The sequence below is a fragment of the Chionomys nivalis genome, chromosome 14 (genome assembly GCF_950005125.1).
Source record: "Chionomys nivalis chromosome 14, mChiNiv1.1, whole genome shotgun sequence".
Classification (NCBI taxonomy): Eukaryota; Metazoa; Chordata; class Mammalia; order Rodentia; family Cricetidae; genus Chionomys; species Chionomys nivalis.
This window is the reverse complement of record NC_080099.1, coordinates 59,735,805-59,758,781: the sequence shown is the minus strand read 5'-3', so window position 1 is coordinate 59,758,781 and position 22,977 is coordinate 59,735,805. Positions and strand designations below refer to the sequence as shown.

The 22,977-nt window shown below is 40.8% G+C and overlaps 1 protein-coding gene across 1 annotated transcript in view; it reads right to left on the bottom strand.

Annotated features, from left to right (window-relative positions):
- Positions 1–22,977, bottom strand: part of Klhl14 (kelch like family member 14) — a 107,336-nt gene that overhangs the window by 10,355 nt on the left and 74,004 nt on the right. Inside the window, exons 3-4 of the mRNA XM_057788852.1 lie at positions 13,702–13,791; positions 5,500–5,578 (exon numbers count right to left, since the gene is read on the bottom strand). Of these exons, the coding sequence (XP_057644835.1) occupies positions 5,500–5,578; positions 13,702–13,791 (169 nt within the window). The remainder of the gene's footprint in view (positions 1–5,499; positions 5,579–13,701; positions 13,792–22,977) is intronic.

The window sequence follows — 22,977 nt, the reverse complement described above, 5'->3', positions numbered from 1 at the left end:
TGCATCACAGAACAAGGGCTTGGTGGTCTGTCCACACTGAATACCTGCCACAGGCTCAGAGTTTACCAGACTAGACTTTCCTCTCCTCTCCATGGAAAGACACACTTGGCTTGTGATCCTTTTGGGGGGGGGGCTGCAGGGGAGTAAATTAAGACATTAAACATTCCTTATGGAATCACATTGTTGTTAGTTAAAACTGCTCATGTCTTCCTCCTCTCACTTCTCCTGCTCTCACTGCCAGGAGCAATATTTAGCAAATTTTTTGAGTTAAGATTACAAAAGCTAACCACTAACTTTTACAAATACACTTTAAACCCTGCTTATTGGAAGATCTTTAAAAGTCATTTTAACTTTCAGGGTAATTTATCAATACCCCATCTCTATCTATTTATGTATTATCTATCTCTATCTATCTATCTATCTATCTATCTATCTATCTATCTATCTATCTATCTATCTTTCCATCCATCCATCTGTCCAGCTATATCATTTATATATCTGTCATCAATCATTTTTCTATCACTTATTTATCATCCACCTATTTGTATATATACATATCGATCATCTAGATGCATTAAATTATATTTATCCTAAAGTGTACGACTAACTTGCTGTAACCTTAACCTAGTTTGAATTGCTGACTTACATCATCAAGTTAAAAACATCAGATTTTTTTTTCAAGCTGAATATTATCTCCCACAGTTTCTCTGATAGTACTTAAGTTGGGGAATATTTGGGGTATGTTAGCTTCTAGCTTCTCAGCCAGTGAAACAGAGGACTGTTATTGCTCCCAAAACTTTTGTCCTCATATTTTAGGCTGACTAGGGGGTAAAAATGCTTCTTTATTATAAAATATGAAGTGGCTATTTTACTTTAAAAATAGAAGTTATCAAAGCATTTTTCTTGTTCTAAAGTTTTCAATTCTTTCCTCTCTTGCTGCAGAATCAAATCCTAAATCTTAAAACCAAAATAGTTCATCAGCTATGATGATATTTTGTTTGTGCTTTAACAAATAAAGGTTGCCTGAAGACCAGATTGAGGAGCTAGCCACACTAATTAGCCATAGATGTCAGGCAGTGATGGTACACAGGCTGTGATGGTACACACCTTTAATCCCATGACTCAGAAGACAGAGATAGATGGATCTCTGTGAGTTCAAAGCCACCCTGGGTTACACAAAATTAAATCAGTCTAAAAGAGAAACAGAGTCAAGTGGTGGTAGTGCACACTTTTAACCCCAGCACCAGAGAGGTGGAGATGGGAAGTGATATGGCTGGATAGAGAGAGGAATACAAGACGAGAGGAGACAGTAGTTCAGCATTCAGTCTGCAGTTTTGTAGAGACCCCATTCAGTCTGAGGATTCCTAGAGACAGAACCACTCCAATTTAGACTAGGATTTCATAGAAGGCAGAATATAGCTAGGCAGGAAAGACAAAGTGAATACATGGAGAAAGAAGGCAGAGTCAAGAGAGACACCAGCAGATGCTGGAGAAGCAAGATGTGAGGTAACAAGCCATGAGACTTGTGATAAAATATAAACTAATAGAAATGGGTTGTAAGAGCTAGTTAATAATAAGCATGAGCTAATAGGCCAAATAGTACATAATTAATATTGAGCCTCTGAGTGGTTATTTTAAAAGCAGCTGTGGGACCAGCAGATCAAGAAACATCCAGTTACAATCAGCATCCATTGTTATTGCTATATTTCTTATTAAATGAAATTTCTTATTAAATATATTGCTATATTTCTTATTACATGTATCCATTGACAATTTCATGCATGTGTATGATGCATTCGGGTTACTCTTACCCTTCCCCTCTCCCCTCTCCCATCCCCAATCCCCTATTCCCTACAAATCCCTTTCCTAGCTTCACATCCTTTTGTGTTGTTTTGTGACTCACTGGGTCTAACCAGGGCTCTCCATGTGAGGATGAGTTAGTAGCTGCTCACGGGAGCCTGGCGGGCTCACTTGTGGGTACACCACTGGACCTGTCATCAGCCAAACATGAAGATGAAGGGGCTTAGAGGGCTTTATTCTTCCTTGCTGAACTATTGGCTATTAGAGGATTGGGGGCGGGGAAGCAGCAGTCATTTGATGGGGGACTTCAGCCAATCACCTTCTGTTTAGGGTGTGTCCCCCTGGGGCCACAGAAAACAGATAAAATACCCAGGTGTGCTTGTTTCTTCCTCTCTTTGGTTCCCTGCGCTCCTGGTGTTCACGGGATCTTTGGTTGTGTAAGTTTTCCCTTTTTCCTCAATTATTTTTTTAATTAATTAATTAATTTAATTATTAAAGATTTCTGCCTCTTCCCCACCACCACCTCCCAATCCCTCCCCCTCCCCCAATCAAGTCTTCCTTCCTCCTCAGCCCAAAGAGCAAGCAGGTTTCTCTGCCCTGTGGGAGGTCCAGGGACCACCCACCTCCATCCAGGTCTATTAAGGTGAGCATCCAAACTACCTGGGCTCCCACAAAGAAATTACGTGCAATAGGATCAAGAACCCATTGCCATTGTTCTTCAGTTCTCAGTAGTCCTCATTGTCCATTATGTTCAGCGAGACCGGTTTTGAAAATTAAATCTTTTGTATTGAGCTGGTCTGGTTATTTATCAATCGACCATGCCCCTTCAGTCATTGACTTCCACTGTGTACATTTAAAATTGTATTTCCATTCAATCTTTTGCTTGCAAATTCATAGCTGGAAAGCATGGAATTTATGAGCTCACCCATGGTTGAGTAAGCCTAGAGGTTATATGTCCAACTCCCTGCTGAACAGAAAGGGCACTCAGCAGCTTTAGTAGACCTCGCTGGAAGATCTGATTAGGTAAAAGAACCTAGGAATCTGTTCCCAGATCTGTAAGGGTGATTAACCCCTGAGATGACTTACAACACATTTCTCTTATTCTCAATCAATCTGGTAACTTCTCCGCATAAGAATGTCTCAGCAGTTTGGCAGAGAAATAATAGGAACAGGTAGACGAGGAACTGCTGGCTTGATTCATGATCTATGTCTTGTAAAATTAACTTAAATGTTTCAATAAGTATCTCTGGTCTTGAGTTTCTCATCTATCTTGAGTTTCTTCCTCCTATGTTTAACCATCACTTAGAGCACCAGTGCCCACTGGTGTTCTGAATGGAAGCCTGGCACTGAAAGAAGGCGCGCTCATTTGGGTGAAGGCTCGCTGCCTGCAGTAGAAACGGTGCTAGAAGGCCGCTGGGTGAGGTCTGCTTTTTCCCACTCAGCTCGGAGGGAGTTATTTACTGTATTGGGTTGATTGTTCTACATCTTAAAATATAAAAAAAAGGAAGAAAGAAAAAAAAGAAAGAAAACTTCTTTTACTGAGGACCTGACATGATATACCATAATGACTTCGTGAGAAACGCTAAACAGTCCATCCTATCAACGGTGGCTGCCAGGCAGCGACAGACCATGGCAGGTCTTTTAGTCAGGTCAATGAGCTGCTAAAAATTATCTAAGTAGGACCTTGCCATGATAGGCCACCCTGCCTCAGAGGAAGTCATAATAGACTATCAAGTAAACAATACACATTCTAAAAAAAATTACTAATTAGGTTTTGTAGCAATACTTTCCATCCTTAGGGGCTCTATAGTGAGATAATTGACCGCGACGTGAGCTATGCTTCCCAAGCTGAAGGCATGAAGGTTAATTATCATGGTGTATAGCCCCCAGTAAAGGGGATATGGTGATGAGAGAATGACATCTCAAACATGTGTTGACAATTTTTTGTAAATAAAACTTTCTAGAAATTTTTTTTTTTTAAGGGCAAAGTAAGACAGTTTCAGTAAGAGTCACCAGAAACTAACCCCCAAAAGAAAGGGATGGAGTGTTCTGGAGAAAGACAGCAGGAGGCTTGTGGCTCAGGAAATTTGTTAGGATGTGAACTGACGTGGTAATGTTTCTTGAGGCACAGTGGAGAGAGAAAGTGAGAGATTTTCTTAAATGAGCCCATGGTGTTTGACATACTGTCTAGATATTTTAAATTTATAATGTGAAGTCTCCTCAAAGAGTCTCATTTTTATCTTATTATTTTAGAGGATTATTTAGTCATTTGAGACAGGGTTTCACAGGGCAGTCCAGGCTGGCCTCCAAGTCATGATCCTCCTGCATCCGGTTTCTGAGTGCTGGGATTGTAAACACGCACTTCTGTGCCCATCTAAGATAGTTTTAATTCATGTATGTGGGGTGGGAAGATATTGATCTTTTTACTACATTTAAAATAGATTTACACTGTCTTGCTGTAGAAATCTCATTTTAGAATATATGCTATTTCATGAAGATTTCTTTTAATATGACATTTATGCTGAGGATCTAATTTGATCTCACTGCAATCTGCTTGAATGATAAAACAGATGTGGAGGGAGTTCATTTTCTGAACAGGGAAGAAAAACACAGCCAACGGCTTCTTCTCTAATTCTTGATGATGAGGAGGAAGTAAGTCGTAGTTTATTGACATCATCTTATTGGACAGTTTACTTAAAGGGATGTCAAAAGAGTCAAGTGCTTAAAATCTTACATACACATACGTTATCATACGTGTACAAAGACATGGCATTATGACTGAATACAGCTAGAAGAAAGAGAATATCTATGCACTACCCATGCTACCCTTTGGTAGCTAAAGGACTAGGGCAAACGGACTATGTATGAAAAAAATGGGATGGCAATTTTTTGTTTTGTTTTGGGGGACAGGGTCTCATGTAATTCAGATAGGCCTGAGCTTCCTGATCTTTTCACCTTCATCTTCCATGGCTGGCTAGGACTATTTTTTTATAGCTAATAAATGACCTGTTCCTGAAGAGGCACATATAAATGACCTGAATTCTTGCAATATTAAACTTAAATATACATTTAAATGTTAAACCTCAAGTTTTAAAGTTATATATTAGAGCTAATAGTGACTACTTCAATATTTAATATAAAATCTTTTGTGTTGACATGCAGACCACTGTGGGGGTGGCATTTTGTGTTTTGAGGACTCACATATATTACTATTGATAATAACCATATAACTGGTGGTTAGGCAGTCTTTTTCAAAATGTGATCACTATGGTCAAAGAAGTTAGGTTGCGTAATTTTTCTCCTTATGTTAAGACAGAAAAATGACTTATTCTTTTTCTTTCTTTCTTTCTTTTTTTTTTTTTTGCATTGATAAAGTTAGCAATGCAACTTGGGTACCAAGTTGGGTACTTTGCCTTGTGTCTTTCATGGACTTGGTCCAGTGTTTTTGTTTTTGTTTTTTATTATGTATACAATATTCTGTCTGTGTGTATGTCTGTCGGCCAGAAGAGGGCACCAGACCTCATTACAGATGGTTATGAGCCACCATGTGGTTGCCGGGAATTGAACTCAGGACCTTTGGAAGAGCAGGCAATGCTCTTAACCACTGAGCCATCTCTCCAGCCCCATTGGTCCAGTGTTTTTATCCATGTTTCTGTGCAGCATTCCCACAAGTCTCCAACAAGAGAAATGAGCACTTACCTCTCTTGCATGGGTGGAAGTTGGATCCAACTATTAAATCGGGGATCATAGCGGCTGACAAAATTTGTGCTATGTTTTCCTGTAAAAATACATTTGAAACATTTAAAACCTAGACCTCTTCCTTGATTTGTACACTTACCCATGTTTAAAACCTCTGTTGTCAGATTTAACAAGCGTGAATTCAGTCAAGGGACTCTGTAGCTCAGCGTGAGAGTCAGGGAGGAACTTCCTCAAATGCGTTTCCTTTTACCCATTGTCTTATTGTTGTGGAAAGACTCAACACAATCAACCATACCAAAATTAAGTATGCTTGATAAAGTACTCTTTTAAATCAGCATATTAGTATAATTTTTCCTATATCTTGATATTTTTGTGTTTTATTTTATTTTATTATTTTTTTTTTTTTTGGTTTTTTGAGACAGGGTTTCTCTGTGGTTTTGGAGCCTGTCCTGGAACTAGCTCTGTAGACCAGGCTGGTCTCGAACTCACAGAGATCCGCCTGCCTCTGCCTCCCAAGTGCTGGGATTAAAGGCGTGCGCCACCACCGCCCGGCCTATTTTTGTGTTTTAAAAACAAGAAGTTATTGCCTAAAATTTCTTTATTTAGAGAATTCTTTGTATGATATTTCTGGTTAGTTTTTTTAAAAAATAAATTTTCTTCCTAAAATTGTTAATAACCTATTTTCTAGAAAAGTAATGAAAACAGCAAACAAGAGAAAATAAAGAAACATGCATGCCTAATTCTCCATTATTAGCAGTTATTAAGAACACTACTGTAGTAGAGACTTTTGTCCCCTCATGGAAATAACATCCATCATGACAATCAGTCTTGTGTCACGCTTATCACAGGAGCTCTGTGTGTGCATTTGGGAGATGCACCATTGCTGTGACGTAAACACAAGTGCATTTGCTGGAACTGGAGCAAGCGAGAGTCTTCTGAGCTGCTTAGCCAGCTTATCCCCTCTGTTGAGCTTAAAAAGCACATTAGCGCTTCAAAGGTATTAAAATGGATCTTATTTTGCATACATATTGACATCAAAGCAAGAAATGGAAGTGAAAGAGTATATTATGCTTTTCGTGTAGTGCTAGAGGTGGTAACCCCCTCAGACCTGAGGCCTCGACCCTAAACGTTGCCTTTGCACATGGCTTGTAACTAGGCACTGGGTACCAGATGCCACCCCAGAAATAAGCAGAGCATACACATGTATGTGCACACATGGTTGAGATATGCTCAAGTTTGAAATCTGTTTTGCAGGCTTGGCCATATACCATCTCCTTTTGTGCAGGAGAGAGTGTGTCACTAAGGATGGCTGTCTGAGTTTAGCCTGAGGGACTAGTTGGTTAAGTCACACAATTTGTTGGACTGACAAAGGCCTAGCAGGGATTAACTACAAACTAAGGCCAGACGTTATGAAGTCATCTTTGTACTTAATCCAGAGAAACCTATAGGACATCAAAACAAAGCAACTGCTAATCTAGCAGCTGGATAATGTTACCACTGCAAATCTTGGGAGCCATTAGCTCAGAGTTACTATTTAAATGTACAGGACTAGAGGAAACCATTTAAGAAAAGAGGATGGTATTGGAAGGTAAGGAGTCTTCAGAGTGACTTCTGGGGTAGGAAAAACAATAAAACAACAAAAGAAAGCATGGTATTTTGAAAGCCAAATAGAGTTTGTGAAAGAAGAAAGGAAGTAGCTGAGACAGTGAGTGTGCATGGCCTTGACAAGTGTTGTTTCTGTGAACTGGTGCTGGGGAAAGCCAGTGGGAACAACTCAGGAGAGACTCATATATAGGGACACAGAGGTAAGAGGTGCATAATGATTCCTGGGACTTCTGAAGACAATGGAAGACTAAACTAGAAGACATGGCATCAAGGAAGTGTTTTGGCTGCCAGGTGGTGGTGGTGCATGCCTTTAATCTTAAAACTCAGGAGGCAAAGGCAGGGGGATCACTAAGTTTAAGGTCAGCCTAGTCTACAGAGAGAGAGAGAGTTCCAGGACAGCCAGTGCTACACAGAGACACCCATATCTTGAAACAAAACAAAAGGGGGGTGTTTTGGAGGTCATTTTTAATGTTTTAAGCTCAAAAATCCTGTAAAGTTCTTGAGCTGGCAAGCAGGACCAAGGAATAGACCTTAGATTTGTATAGAAAGAGCATCAAGGAGAAAACGTGTTATGTAGCATCACAGTGAGAATCTGACTTATCCTCAGGTGTTGATGTGTTGAAGGCTTGGTTCCTGCTTGGTCCCTAGTGGGCAGTGTTGCTGGGAGAAGATTGAATCTCAAGGGTGCTAATGTAATCAATGGATTAATCTAGTAACAAGTTCATCACTGAATGGGCTAGTAGTGTGTGGAAGGGAGAAGCCAGGTCCTTTCTAGAAAGGGTCACTGGCTGGGAAAGTGGTCTTTTCAAAAGATGCCCTGGTTTTGAGCAGACAAGAAACTGATAAAACCACTCAAGGGATTTTAGGGGTTACGTGGATGTGGTCAGGAGTTCATTCCCATGCGGAAGTGTTGGCAGTTTAGGACAACTGATAACTGAACTTTAGCTGGTGACCCACAGAAAGATAAAGATGGTAAGGATGACCCAGACATTGCAAATAGGAAGGCTCCAACTCAAGTAAAAACTATCCAGAGATGAATTTTGAGTGATATTTTTGGGGGAGGGTAAATTTGTCATAATTTTTTTGTAGGTAAATGCATTATTTTTGGTACTCCAGTTTCAAGGTTAATTCCAAACTGCATTTAAAGACTAGAAATGCTCATAGCAGTTAGAACCCACCTACCATGGGTAAGACTGTTTCTGTATGAAGTTTAGTTCAGAATTTCTGGTTGGAACAAAGGGTCTGCCATGTCTGTTAATGGGTCAGAGACATGGCTTTGTGTCCTGGGCAGCAGTGGCACAATCCAGAAATCTTTATTTCTGGGAGAATGGAAGTTAACTTGACTCCCAGGGAAGGCTCAGGACAGTCTGGTTTGAAAAGGTATGAGTTTAGAGAGCATCTCCAGAGGCGGGGATGGTGGCATGGAAGAGGCACAGGTGGAGGACTGAGAAGATAAGCAGGGTGGAGTTCTGAGGTTGGCAGATGAGATAATGAGCCTTATAAAAGTCAAAGAGTGGGCTTGCTATTTACTTTCCTGGGGCTTACAGTTGAGACTCTTCTCGGGGCTTGAGGGGTGACTACATATGAGGAATTTTATTTTAACTCCCCTTCCCTCTTCTTCACCCTCTATCCATCTTCTCCCTCTCCTCTTCATCATTTCCTATAATTATTCGTCCCTGTCTCCTCTCCTCTCTTCTTCTCTCCTGTCTTCTCTGTCTCTCCCTACCATTTCCTTCTTCCATTTTTAGCCCTTTTCCTTTTTCTTCCCACCCCTTTCTTCCCTTTCTTTCCTCCCTCATTCCCATTTTCTTTCCTTTCCCTCCCCTCCCCTTTTTTCCTTCATCTTCTATTCCAGAAGGGTCTCAGGAGCAGTCTAGACTGGCCTCAAACCCTGCATCCTTCTTCCCCTTCTTTCTTAGTGCTGGGATTACAAGCTTGCCATACCACACTGAGGTCTTCATTTTCTTTCTGACTCTTCCTTCACTTCTCGTCTTGTGAAGACGCCCCATCACCAGACACCAGTGATGATTATTAATAAGCGAGGAAATGGGGAAAGTTCAGTCAGTGGTACGGAGGAATAGAATTGGGGAGGAAAATCCCCTCTGAGTTGTTTGGGGAGTTAAATTGATAAATGTAAACCAAGTATCTGTCTGTCTATCTATCTATCTATCTATCTATCTATCTATCTATCTATCTATCTATCTATCTATATTCTGATAGCACATGTGCATATTAAATACATTTCTGTTGCTAGGATGTGAAGCAAGCTGACAGGAAGTAACATTTACAAAGTAGCTTAGTAGAAGACTTTGTGTGTATACTGCTAGTTGGCCCAGCAATTTATGTTTTCTGACCTCCATTTTTGGTCTTGAAATCAAGACCACAAATACATGGAATTGTGTATTTCTGCTCAATGAAGAACATTTTTATGTTATATGAGCATGATCTGGAATTCAAAATTTTGTATTTCTTCAAGATACACCTCTCATGATCCATTTTCATAGGAATGAACATTGAACCTGAGTTCTCATCTTTAGACAGATACATATGTATAATAACATTTGAGCCATATATTTAATTGTTCTCTCATATAGTTATTACATGCAAATATTTTGTATTAACACCAGTTATTTATTCTCTGCATTGGTTTTAGCTGCACAGGGCATGGTGATATGAAAATCGCACATTTCTGAGAGTTTCAAGTCCTTTCAGTGTCTTCAGATGTGAAATGACTGTGGCTCTTTGTGAGCAAGCTGGAGACTCTTCCCACTGATGCAGCGCTTCATGAGACTAAGGGCGAATCAGTTTTTTTTTTTTTTTTTTTTTAAACCACGGTTGACCTTTGTGGATGAGAAATATTTACTCAGACAAAGCTATCACTGAATCAGTTCCTTTCCTGTCATGAGCGGTGTTTCCCTACAAGGATACTCTCCAGACTCCCTTTGTACATAGAAAAACTCAGGCTACCATAGATTCTGACTCACAGGTGCTTCTGAGGATTCACTGAAATTTCAGCATTTTTTTTTTCTGAATGAAATACTGAGTGCTTATCAACTATCGCGGCTAATACTAGCAAAGTCTACTGTGGTTGGGCAGATGGGAAGAATGTGTAGGTACGTGCAAAGTATTTATGGAACTGTGGTAGACAGAGTAAATAGCCCAAATCCCCTAGAAATAGACACAGCCACGTCTTAGTTGTAATGTTGGCTGATCATGGCCACAAATACAGTTCTCACTGAATAGGCTGCCTTGCCTGCTGCTCTTACCTTCTACCTGCGGAAGGCACCAGCCAATGACTTGTTAGAGTGCTTTTTAGTTGTAATACATTCCTAATTGACAAGGGGAACCAAAGGCTAGCTTACTTGCTTCTGGTATATCCAGTTCCCTTCTGTTTAAAGAAGCCAAATTTCCATTTGGAAGTTTCCAAGATTTTAAAAAGGAATTTTATGGATAGCTAGAGATGCCAGGTGTGTAAGTGGGGTAACACTGAACATATATAAGCTCTTCTAAAACTTCCTTCTGAGCTTCCTAGCAGCTAAGTTGGAGAAGGGACATTGATTGGCATGATCAATGATGCTGATCACGTGCCCCCCGTGCCCTGGCACTCTGGGCTGACATGCGGTGTCCCCTATGTGCCATGTGAGTCTCCTATGATGTGCTCTGAGGTTCCAGTGAGCGACTCCAGCTCAAAGTGTGATTGCGGATTAATAAGTCTTTCTGCCAGAGTGCGTTCGTGCAGGATTTTAATCCTGGCTGTCGTTTGTTTCAGGTGTAGGTAGAGTGCAATCAGCATATTCCAATGCTGTAGTATGGGTCTCTCAGTTAATTCAAAGACAAAATCTTGATCTTCTTGACTATTGATAAGAATATCTCTAAATTCTCCCCAACTTCCAGCCTAGTTCTCTTGGAGATATTTTTGATTTTAAGTTGAAAAGCAAGCAGATAAGAAGTTATGTTTCTGGCCTATGCTTTTGGAGCAGATGTAGCGTGTGTGTGTGCGCGCGCGCGTGCATGCACACACACATGCGTAGGTGTGTAAATGTGTGCAGAAACCAGAGGTCAAGCTTAGGTATTGTTTCCCCAAGTGCCCTTCCCCTTTTTCTGACAGGTTTATTTATTAGCCTGGCCTTGAACAGGCTAGGCTTGTTGGTTGGTGAGCTCCAGAGACCCACCCCTCTCCAACCCAACCCCGGCACTAGAATTAAAAGTATATACCACCAGGCCCAGCCTTTCACATGTGTCCTCAGGGTCAAACTCGAGTCCTCAGGCTTGTACAGCAAACACTTGACCAACCAAGCCATCTTGCCGAGCATCTCCCAGGAACTAGTTTCATCAGTTTTGGAGGAGGGTAACACTTGGACTAGCTGTGCTAGCACTGGGACAAAGTATTTTCACTGCATCAACAAAGCCCTGGGTTTAACCCCCATCACTGAAAATAAAATTAAACAAAAAGGCAGGTGTCATAGCTCATGCCTGTAATCCCAGCACTGGGAAACTGAGACGGCACTCATGAGTTTGAGGATAGCCTGGGCTGCATAGTGAGGCTGTCTTTTTTTTTTTTTTTAAGGGAAGACTCATACGTGTAGACTCATAAGTTTTCTTCTCGTTTTGCTTTGGAAAGCCAAGCTGTGGTCGGGGGAAGACTGATTATTTTAACAGAGACCTGTAGAAGAGTGGCCAGAAAGTACATTGTGGTCAGAAATAAGACTTCTTAAACTTTCCTTTTCATGTTTTAAAATTTTTAAAAAACATTTAATTGATTGATTGATTGATTGTGTGTGTGTGTGTATGCGTATGTTAGGGGTGTTGTGTGCATGCCATGGTACACTTACAGAAGTCAGGACAACCTGTGGGAGTCAGTTCTCTCCTTCTACCTGTTGGTCCTAGGGATTGAACTCAGATTATCAGGCTTGGCCAAAAGCTTTCCTGGCTAAGTCGTCTTGTGGGTCTTGGGTTGTAGCTTTAATCTGAGCCTCTCAAGAACAGATTCTTTGGTGATATAGATCCAGTGGCTTGTGATGTGATTACTTGTGCACTTTATATACTTCTAATACAACAAAGATATAGAGTCTGAAATCATCTCCTTTGTGTAAGGGATCTTGTATGTGTGTATGGGTGGGGGGGGGTTGCATGTGTGTGCACTTGTATGTGGATATCAAATGACAACCTCAACTGTTATTCCTCTGGTACTGTACACCTTAACCTTACCAGGTAGGCTAGACAGACTAGCCAGGGACACCTAGGAATCCCCCTGTCTCTTTATCCCTGCGCTGGGGATTGAATTGAATCAGGTTCTCGTGCTGACATGACCAACCCTTATTGACTGAGTGGTCCCCCTCTTTTTTAATAGTGGACAGTCTGGCTTGTTTTCTTTTATGATTTTCTAGAGGGAGCATATGTTGTGATTTTTACACAGTTTGCCTTGGTGCAGATGCTGAAAGAGAGCATTCACAGTAAAATAGACACAGTATCCTTAATTTCACTGTGATGTTCTGGGGTTTTAAAGTAAAAATGTGTACCTGCAAGCTGGTTTATGGTGTCTTAGTTATAATTATCACTGTAACACAGAAGGCTACAACTGTGGCTCTTCCCTCATTTGCAAGCTTTCTAAAACAAATCACAATCATTTTGCATATTCTGCAAGACACAGTGTTTTCATATTCGATTTGGGATGTGTACCAAAAGGTTTCCTTTCATTTAGGAAGGAATCACAGTTATAGGAAAGATGGCAGGTAACCTATGGAAGACACACTTATAAAAACTGCCAAGAAGACAGTAGGTGCACTAAGTTTTTGGTCCTACTTACTGCAAAAGAACTTGAAGCAGGGTTCCATGCTGTATGAGGGAGAGAATGCTTATCGCAACCTTATTCTCATATAGACAGAGTAGGAGGAGAGTAATGGGTGAAGATCTGAACAGCTGCAACTAACTCAACCTTCCCCTGGGAGTCCTTGCTTCTGCTGGTGGCATTTCCCCGGGGATGGATAAGGACAAGGGCTGGGTATCACTGTGAAGCTAAGTCCCCCGAGAACTGGCATTTGAATGCTCTGTTACATGTGTCCTCAACTAGCTCCTCGAGTATCCTCCCACCCTCTCTGTCAGCCAACCCCATGACCTTTCATTTGCCTGTGTTGCACAGAAACATATTTTCAACGCTAAGTATAAAATAAATGGACAGTCATCCCTTTACAGTGTGTACTTGTTCAACGCTGCTGTCGTCTCTTTGAGCGGTTGACCCAAAGCTCATCTGCATGGAAAAGGTTTGTTTCACAAGATGACGGTAATCACAGATGGGAAGTGTAGGAGGTAGCCTGTATGGGAGGTCCTAAGTTCATTGGAGCCATGCCTTTGTGTTGTGAGACCCTGCTTATTCTCGCTCTTTCTCTGCCGCCATTGATGGTATAACGATTCTTTGCTCACTCTGTGATAGAGGCCCATCATCCACTGCTCCCATCAGAACTGAAGCACACAGTACCTCCCAAACTGTGACCTCAACAAACCTTTTCTCTTTAAAGTTAGTTGCCTCAGATATTTTGTTGTAGTAACCGAAAGCCCAGTTGAACAAAGCAGCTACAATCAAAACCGTTCAATAGTTACCATTTGGATTCCACTGGTCCTCTCCACCCAACACGAACAGGAAGTTTTCTACCTCTACAACGCAGTGGTGGGCACTGTTGTAAGGCATAACTGGAATCAAGAGAAAAAGGACACGTAAAACTTTCTAGTACCTCAACTTACCAGCTATGCACTTCACCAACGTGTATAAAACATGAGACTCCGTCAACAGGCAAGAGCATGGCTACCCACAGCTCCTATGAGTCACACACCCTGGCTCAGGGGTGTGTTCCCAGCAGTTTCAAGCCCAACCTCTTTTGATTAATTTTGCATCGTGTTATTCCACAAATTAGTCAAGAACAGCCTGCACGCTGCTTTCCATCCTGGAGCTCTCCTCATCTGCCCGATGGTGGGGGGGGGGTAGGTTTCTGTGGCAATGACTGACATTCCCAAATGGTCAGGGGCTGGCAGCTACTTCCTGAGAGAAGTAACTCTGAATAATGTAGAACCATTTGCTGGCAATCTTTCCACAAACAGACCAGGGTGCTGCGTGGCTTTCTACTCCACAGCATTGAGCAGGCTGAATTTCCATACAGTTTTAAGTTTTTAAATTAAGGTCCTGCTGATTTAATGCCTCCTCCAAATGTATATGCTTAATTTCCAGTACAATGTCATTAGCACACACTCACACGTTTTCCATCTATCTGCACCAGAGCTCTTGTGGAACAAAGAGGAAAACTGTCAGGAGTATCATGTCTATCCATTCTCCTCCACTCTTTGTCTGCACCCGGCTGCAGAGGCCGTGAAGCGGGGTCTCATTCCCAAACCCACCAAAGCCAGGTTTCTCTGTCGTTTGCATCTCCTTGGAAAGTCACAAGGTACAGAGCAGGCTGCTGCTGTCACTTTCGGTGTTGGGCAGCGCTGGTCTCTGCTGGGATAATGTCGCAGGGTGATTGTAGACGTTTGCGGCATGAGCTATCATATGACACACGGTGGTTTGGGCCCAGTGACACCGGTAGGAAAAATGATGTCCTTGTTCAGCCCATCATATGGGCACCTTAAATCTAGGTGAGGACAAATGGGGAGGTGAAGTGCCTGTTCAGGCAGGGAACTTATTGCTTGACACGGATCAACAGAGCACTTAAGAAACCAGTGCAGTGGGAAATCAATATGAATCCCGGCCAATTCTTACTCTGAGCTCCTTTGCCAATGTGCGGGGAGGGGGGGGGAGACAGAGAGAAAGAGAGAGGGGGGAAGGGGAGGGGGAGAAGAAGAGAGAGGGAGGGAGAGAGAGGGAGAGAGAGGGATTGAGGGAAGAAGAGGAGGGAGGGAGAGAGAGATTATTGTATACCTGTGGGAAAATAAGAACCTATCTTATACCTGACTTGTTTTGAGGGTTATGCACACATCTTGCATGTCATTTTGCTTTAATTATCTCCTAGCTCTCTCAGAGATGACTTATACTGGCTAATGTACATAAATAAAAACACAGTAAGAACCAGGCATGACTTTCAGTTGAGAACTTGGGGAAAAGTTCTATAAGTGCATCCTTGAAGCTTCTCACTAAACTACAAAGAGGATGTAGGAATTCTGATTTATTAGTTAATTAATATTTACTGTGAATATTCATTTCCTCTAAAGTCATAGCCATGAGACAAAAAGTATTCATCTAGGGGTTAAAGGAAAGGTTCTAAAGTGGCTTGTGGAATCTAGGAATTACATTGGGGATTTTGGCATCTTACGGATGTCCTTCGACCTCCCAGTCCTCACTTTAATCTTTGGAGAATGCTCTCTATTGATAGATCTTGTTGAGTCATGACTCGAATTCTTTGGTGTAGGTCTATTAGGTTCACTGAACAACTAAGTTTGCTTATGTTTTGAAGCTATGTCTTAAAAGTCAAATAAATGAAATCGCCACAGTTTGAATGAAGATACCTTTTGCACCATACCAGAAAGGGGCCTGGATTACCCCATCATGTGTTGTGACTGGCTACTCCAGCTTGACATAGTGTCCCCTGACCTGTGTGAACTCACACAGCACCACCTGCCCTTGCATGCAGCTAGTTCCAGGTGACATTGTGCAGAAATAGAAGCCAGCAGCTGGGTTAACCTACTCCGTGGTCAGCCATCATGGCTCATATACTTTACTTTAAAATTTTAATTGTCCCAGCGTCCAAATCTTTTTACAAAAATGAAAAATTGGTATTTTCTTCTCTTTAACCGTGGGCCAGCCTTATAGTAAAACAAAACCTCTGAAAATGCAGCAGTACTTTTGTCTGCCCCTACCGTGCGTTTGTTTCCATTCGGGCAAAAGTTAAGTGAAGGAAATAATACATGATTTCTTCTTAAGCCTCTTTCTCATTTGGCTACCTCTATTGTTACGATTTGTGCAAACAAATGAAGCTATTGCTTTATGCTAACTACCAAGCTCCCCAAAATCATGGCAAAAGAGTTCTTTAAAGTCCTGATGGAATGGGCTTGTAATGCTCTTCTTTTTTCTCCACGTTTTTATTTTTGTTTGATAATCTTGCATAATATATTTCTTGGTTGGGCATTTCAGTATTCACATTCTTGAATTATTACCCTTTCTGAATTCTTGCTGTGAAATGGAAGGCTATAAATAGACAAAAATGACTCTTTGAGATTATCATTGAACGTTAAATGCTCCCAAGTTTATTACAAATATAATATTTGATCAATGTTTCAATTTCGAAAGAACTCTAACTCCTTTGACTTCTCATTAAACCCAAAGAAAAGCACAAGTAAATAGGACAAGGAATAAGAGCCAGAGATCCAGTGTACCCGGTACACACCCGTTCTCTTTTATGTCACCCCAAGGCCACCCCTTCTCCTTCCCAGACTACACTAGTGGTGGACACCTGTGTGTGTGCACAAGCAGGTGGCGGAGGAGGTGGGTCCTCCATGTTCGCGCACAGCCCGCCCTGAGTTTTTAGCGTGTCAGTCAGTGAGTTAGAGGGAAAGGGGCAGAGGAGCTAATCAGGATGAAATGAGATTAAAGGCTGTCTAATTTTACAGCAACTGTGATCCATCAGCCACTGTGAAAGTGACAGTGGAAATGAATGATGGAGACAGACAGGTGGGGCTGCACATTCCACTGATTTATCCTCAAATGCACTGGGCCTTATTTTATTGAGTGAACACGACCGCATTTATCAAGCCTGTCATCTAAAGCCACTTCCCTCCATTTAAAAAGGTCACTTTACTCTCAGGGAGCAGAAGAGAGGCACTTTGGAATCGGATTTAAAATCGAAGAACACATGTTTATAAGGCCCTTCGCGAGGAGTCTTAGCTTTATCTCACACAAACGAGTCGTGCTAGAAGGAAAAATGGGGTAGAAAGCCAGAAAATCATAGAACAAAATCCTCTGGTCACCCGAGGGAACACTTCTATGGGTCTCTAAGTCTATTTAGAACCATTTTTTGCTTTCCCCATGCCTAGCACCTGAAGTTTTATTCTGAAATTTGAGGAACTGAATAAAACATTTGCTGATATTTAATATTTTAAATTAAACAAGTAGAAAGCAGTGGGATGATACTATGAACTTGTAAACTTGAAGAGAGCTAGTCACAGTATTGACCCTGCAGAATGACTGATCACACATAAAACAGATGTCAGCAGTTGCTACAAGCTGGGTCTCTGCTACAATGAACTCTCTACCTGCTAATTGTTTTCCCACGATTTTAAAGCCATATAAATCTCAGCCTCACAGTCTTCCACCCCCTCCCTGAACCACTTCAATAAAATGCTTCAGGATGCTGCGCACAAAATTGTAGTTGGTTGGGAAGTGAGCATTGGATCTTCCTTGTGTAAAGTGTTGCTTTTTGTGATAATAGCCACCATTTACCACTGACCATGTGCCACATGTTAAATTGAATACATAATTATGTTTCTGTGCTTACTGGCATTATATCTCTGAAAATATGTGTGTTTAGCTCTTGCTATTCATTTGTTCCCACTTAGGTAAAAAGAAAAATCAAATGTGTTGACCAATTAATGATACTACAATGTATGATAAAAGTGTACAGTAAAACAGATAATGTCTCTACTTATATTTATTTGCATGCTTCATTTTATGTTTAGCTGTGTGTGGATCAGACATTGCTCAGCCCCCTTGTTTTGAAGAGAAATACTGAGGCCTTGGGAGGTTACGTCACTTGTTGAAGGTCACACTCAGCTAATGAATACCACAACTCTACTTCAAACATGGGAATGTCTGGACCCAGACCCACGCTCTTCTGCATTTCACTCTACTGACTTTCAATAGGTGTGTTCAGCCAACCAGAAAATAATTACTGAGTCCCTGAGTGTTCAATGATAGTGTCCCTGAAATTCATATATAATTTTAATACTGCATCATACTTTAAATGTGGTTATTACTTAGATATTTAAAATGCAAGCTCTCCTTTAAATTTTTTTCATACGTACAAATATTAAAGAGACTGGTTTTCCTAAAGTAAGATTTTTTTATTGTCATGTACTAACTGTACAAAGTAAAGGGTTTCATTTTGATGCTTAATCAATGCATATAGTGTATTTTGATCACGTTTGTGTCCTGTATTTTCTTTTTTACCTTCCCTCTTTTCCATATGTATGTCATTTTTAGTTTTTATTTATTTATTTTTTTTTTGAGACAGGGTTTCTCTGTAGCTTTGGGGTCTGCCCTGGAATTAGGTCTTGTAGACCAGCCTGGCCTTGAACTCACAGAAATCCATCTGCATCTGCCTCCGGACAGCTGGGATTAAAGATGTGCGCCACCACTGCCTGGCTCCATATGTGTATCTTAAATGATTCGCTTCTTACTTTAATGTCGATTCTTCTCTACCATCCTTGTCTTCCACATATGAGAGAAAACACAAGGCAGTTGATTTTGAGTCTAGCCTCTTTCCCTTAGCATAGTCATCCCATGTTCTATGCTTTTTTCCAACAGGTGACAGGATCTGTTCTGTTTGAATGAATGAGACTCCACTATGTATACACACTACATTTTCTTTATCCGTTGTCTGCTGTTAGGCAACCGGGAGATTCTATGACTTGGTCATCAGTGCCTCAACAAATATGACTGGTACACGAGTCTCTATTCCATGCTGCCTTTGATGATTTGAGGGTGAATATCTGTAAGGAGTTGGATCTTCTGGACATCTTGTGAATGAAGACTCTCTACTGACTTCATAGTGGCTGGACTCAGCCACATTCTTATAGTGGGATATGGTTAATCCTCCCACATCCCCGTACCTTACTCCTAGCTCCCTCATTAACATTTGTTGCTCCTTGTTTACTTGATGACAGCCACTCTGACTGGAGCAAGCCACAATTCTAATTTCATTCTGACCTGCATTTCCCTGATGGCTAAAGGTTGAACATTTAAAAAATGTGTTTATCAGCTACTGTATTTCTTCATTCAAAAAGTGGCTATTCAATTCATTTGCCTACTAAGTTGAAGTAGAATTGTTTCATGGATTCAGGGGAAAAAACATACTTGCCCATGACGATAGGTAGAGTCTACAGACAATAGGTTATGAGTGTTTTTAAACAAGTTGTGTCTGTTTCTACCTTGGATGTAGATTCTTGAGTACCAGGGGCATAAAGACCCTCTCTAGCATAGCAAGAGCCCAGAGTTCTTGCTTCTGTCTATGAATGCCTTATTCTCCTAGAGATGCATATTAATCTGTCTCCTCCCAGGTTCTAGATCCAGGAAATACAGGCACCTTCTAGTAGAGAGCACAGACATTATTCAGAACTCACAACACTCATGAACATCTAGTGAGAGGTTGCTTGGAGCCACACCGAGAATATGCGATTGCCCAAAAATGGGAATTGAAGGTTTGTTTGTTTAGATGTAACAGTTATGGAGGCCTTGATTTCCTTTTGGCTTCAGATAAATAAACTTACAAACTTGTCCAAAATGGCATATTTTAAGGTTTTGGAAAATCAGTTATGTACTAATACATATATAAATTTTGTTTACTATATGTATGTGTATATATATCTACATATGGTAAATAAAAGTATGTATTAGCATGTGTATTTTAAATAGCTAAATTAAATATATTAAATTATATTTAATATGTTAAATATGCATCTATATATTTAAAAAATAACTATGTGTTTCTAAACCTTAGCCAGTTGGTTTTCCGTCATGGAGGGCATTACTGGAACTGTGTCCTTGGCTTTTCCTTTCAGAAAGATTGCACATATTAGGCTTATTTATTTACATATTTTAGGGGTACTTATTATTGAACCTAGGACAGGGTACATGCTGGGGAAGCATTCTACCACCAAACCACATCCAAGCCATTTTCTAGTTGTTTTTACAGCCTGCTTTTAGGTAGGGTTTCACTAAGTTTCTCACACTGGCCTTCAACTTGTTTCTTTCCTGCCACTCTGTCTCCAGTCACTGAATCACAGGTCTGTGTCTGGGGGCATTTTCGCTAAAACAAACAAGCGATAACCTAAGATTCATTCTTCAGCATTTTGCCCTTTTGTACTCAAGGGTACTGTCCATTCAGATGTCATCTGCTGTGTGTCTACTACACACCAGGCAGAGCTGCGCCTGCCAGGACCCCTAGGAACAGAAGCTGTTCACTCAGAGAGCACACACCACACACAATAAAACTTGCTTTTTGTCTCAAAAGTTAAGTGCAATGGAGGTAAGGAAATGAAGGCTAGGGTGAGGGGATTATGAAGGTGATGAGTTCTGACAGAGGTGGGAAGATGCCTTTTTTTTTTTCCTCAATGGCCAAGTGGATGATCTCCGAGCAGAGAAGAAATTGCAATGAGTGAGGACACCATGCAGGGAGTAGTAGCAAGAACAGCCAGTGCAGAGGCCTCAGGGCACTGGCTAGGGATGTCTTCAGAGCAATGGGACACCAGCGCAGTGGGATGTGAGGCCAGGTATGCGAAGTGGATGCAGAGCAGCCCGTAGGATGCTGGGGACACTGCCAGAAGACAACCCTATGCCTGCCTTCCATGCGTCACACAGATGCGAGTTCTATCACCGATTTTGTTCATCACTGATAACTGTTTATTAATGTCTTCTGCAAACATTTACTAAATATTTTTTTTTTTCGAGACAGGGTTTCTCTGTGGCTTTGGAGCCTGTCCTGGAACTAGCTCTGTAGACCAGGCTGGTCTCGAACTCACAGAGATCCGCCTGCCTCTGCCTCCCGAGTGCTGGGATTAAAGGCGTGTGCCATCATCGCCCGGATTACTAAATATTCTTTACATGCAGATACTTTTCTACCGATAATGTGGCAAAGAGTGAAGGTCAAAATGCCCCTGCTCTGAGAATGCATCATCCCTATCTTATAAGGAGAAAGAACACAAACTAATGGAAACAATCAAGACGGGCAGGGCAGATGAAAGCCTTTCTAGGGAGTGATATTTCAAGTTTAATTTAAAGAGAGGGAAGAGGCTATCTGCCCAAATGCAAGGAGAAGGGACTTGCAGAAGTTCAGACACAGGAGGAGATGAATGGGTGAGAGAAACAGAGAGAACTATGGGTATGGAGCAGCTAGGGGAAGGGATGATGTCAGCAGTCAGCTGGAGACTGGCATGGGGGTCCTAATGAGTTATCTTGCTCTAAGTACGATAGAAAGATATTTGAGGAATGTCAGAGGAAGGGTGACACATCATTTAGGTTCTAAAGTATCACTTAGGTTATTCCTGATTCGAAAGAACAGAAGAGGAAAATCTTCCATGGCCAAGTTGAATGGTGATAGAGACATGACCGTGGATGTGGAGAAGGGATCTTTGTTGATAATTGCTGAAAACTGGTGAAGGGATAAGAACAACTGGAAACCATAACTTTCCAGGGGCAAAAGGTCAAAACCCAGCGCAGAAATTTTAATCACACTCACTGCAATCTTCTAATCACACTCACTGTAATCTTCTAATCACACTCGCTGTAATCTTTTGATCACACTCACTGAAATCTTTTGATCACACTCACTACAATCTTTTAATCACTCTCACTACAATCTTCTAACCACACCCACTACAATCTTTTAATCACACTCACGACAATCTTTCACTAGCATTTTTATTTCACTTCAAACTACAAGGACCTTGAAAGGAAGAACTATAGTGTTTTCTAATTTAAAAATAAGGTCATTCATCCTGGCTGAGTTTGAGCATCAGCACAATGCTGTTGTGCATGTTTCAGAAAGAGAATAAGGTTAAAGAAGTCATGAAAAGTGCAGGAGACCCTACCTCGGAAGGAGTGAATCTGTGGGCGTCATGCTTCTGTCTGTCCTCCTGTTACCATACCATGTTGGCTTGGGAACTGCTTTCATATTTCTTGGCTTTCTTATATAATTTCACAGAATTCTCTAGTACACTGAACAAAACAACATAGCTACTCCATAATACATAATAGCTGTGATATATATTACATACACATGTAGGTGTATTTGTTTTAGCAGCAAATATATATGTTGTGTATCTATACATATACTTGCTGCTATTATTGCATTGTGTATTGTGTGTGTGGTATTGTGTTGAGGCCTTACACACACTCACATACACACACACATACATATAGACACATATGTGTCTATATGTAGGGATAAATTCTCCAAATGAAACTTTTAAGCAAAGAATGCGTGCCTTTTACACGTGACAAACCTGTCACTATCCACTCCACTTTACATGACCAGTTGAATGATAGTGAGCATTTGTTATCTAGTTAAAATTCAAATTGGAATTCATTATAAAGGCAGAGAAACAGAATATTGTCACACATTTAAAAACCATTTGTATTCTATACATTCCTCTATTGGCTTTAGATTCCCTGATACATTTTGTTTTCTATATAAATACATTATTTTTGTTTTTAAGGTGTCATTTTCCCTAGGGAGTTATCTAAACAGGGAAAAAATAAATGATATTTTGGAAGCACAGTATTGGTAAAATATGTATTGTAAAATATTTACTCATTGAAGCAAATTCAAATAGTAATTACATGGTGCTGAAAACGAATGCAACTTGAAAGGAAGACGCCTCACTTTCACGATACTGAGTGAGTAATCTTTGTCGTCAGATCCTGAAGGGCTTAAAAAAACTCATTTCTTCAATTTTATGGTAAACACAATTGAAAAACAAATGTTTTAAAGTTTGCTTGTTAGTTTCATCATATTATTCAACCTTCCTGAAAAGGTGTAGCAACTTGGTCAGTGTTTCAGGAAGTAAAATGTATGCATAGCAAAGCAGGTCATCGGTATTTTATACATATTGTTGAGTGATTAATATGTAATTATTCACATATTTTAAAATGTTTTATGTGGTGTGGGGGGGTGGGTC